This window comes from Cinclus cinclus, chromosome 24 (genome assembly GCF_963662255.1).
Source record: "Cinclus cinclus chromosome 24, bCinCin1.1, whole genome shotgun sequence".
In the NCBI taxonomy this organism is placed as follows: domain Eukaryota; kingdom Metazoa; phylum Chordata; class Aves; order Passeriformes; family Cinclidae; genus Cinclus; species Cinclus cinclus.
Window position 1 is genome coordinate 3,936,581 of NC_085069.1, and position 1,327 is coordinate 3,937,907.

General features: G+C 44.3%; 1 protein-coding gene across 1 annotated transcript; it reads right to left on the reverse strand.

The window, feature by feature from the left end:
• Positions 1 to 241: 241 nt before the first annotated feature.
• On the reverse strand, positions 242 to 1,057 carry LOC134053293 (olfactory receptor 10C1-like; the record flags this gene model as incomplete). Its single annotated transcript, XM_062508223.1, has 1 exon — positions 242 to 1,057. A coding segment is annotated over one exon (816 nt), but the record flags the coding sequence as incomplete, so codon positions are not given.
• Between the last annotated feature and the right edge of the window lie 270 nt (positions 1,058 to 1,327).

Genomic DNA, 1,327 nt, shown 5'->3' on the forward strand with positions numbered 1-1,327 from the left:
TTCTTAAGTATGTGGAAGAAATTCCCTTCCAAAATGTTAACATAGCTTCTAACACTCCCTCTTAGAGCTAAAAATCTCCACTCTTCTCCCTCCTTCCTCCCCAACAGCTGAAGTAGATCTGGAAATTGATTTTCCTGAACAAGAATTTAGAGTGAAAAATTCCACCACAAACACCTGGAACAACCCAAATCTTCTATTTCATTTCCACACTAACTTAGGTTTGCTCCATTTTTTCCTTCAGGGCTCCTTTCACCTCCTTATTCCTCAAACTGCAAATGATGGGATTCAATAAAGGAGTCACCAGAGAATAAGCAAGGGAGAGGAATTTATCCACAGATGCACAGTAGCTGTATTTTGTCCGCAGGTACATGGAGCCTGCAGTGCCATAAAAAACAGTCACAACCAGGAGCTGTGAGGAGCAAGTGGAAAAGGCCTTCTCCTGGCTCTCAGCTGATGCCATGTGAAGAATTGTGGAAACGATAGGAATACAGGAATAAATGACCAGTGAGAAAGGACTCAGAATAGCAAAGACAGCCACCACAATGACCTGGATTTCACTTGGGAGAGTGTTGCCACAGAGCACGTCCAGGAGAGGCTGAATCTCACAGAAGAAGTGGTCAATGGCACAACCACACAAGGGTGAGCTGAAGGTGATGAGGGTGTGAACTAAGCCCACAGCAGTTCCACAGATGTAAGCTCCAACAACCAGGCTTCTGCAGACCCTGCTGCTCATGATCATTGTGTAATGCAAGGGGGAGCAAACTGCAAAATAACCATCAAGGGACATGGCGGCCAAGAGAAAACACTCAGCAACTCCAAAGAAAAGGAAGGAAAACATCTGCATTGCACATCTTGTCTTGGAAATACTCACTGTTCCCACCATCAGGTTCTCGAGAATACTTGGGATAATGACAGACAAATAGCAGATATCCCAACAGGACAGCTGAGTGAGGAAGAAATACATCGGGGTGTGAAGGCGATTACCACTGTTTGTTATCAAAGCTATCACTGTGTTCGCCATCAAGGTGAGAATATGAAGAGATAATAAAACTAGAAAGAGCAAAGGGTGTAAAGGAGAGGTTCCAGAAAAACCCAGGAGTCTGAATTCACTCAATCCACTGAGGTTCCCAAGGATCATCCTTGTCTGGTGCCTTGCAGAGCTCTCCTCGTTTTAGTGTCCAGCAGCCGATGAAGCTGCAAACAGCCGGGCAAATCTGCAGTCAGAATACAACTGCCTGCTTGAACAGACAGAAAGAGGACTGGAATTTAGATACTACTCAGATTTTGAGAAGATCTTCTGAAAAGATTATAAAAGCTTCGAAAGAAA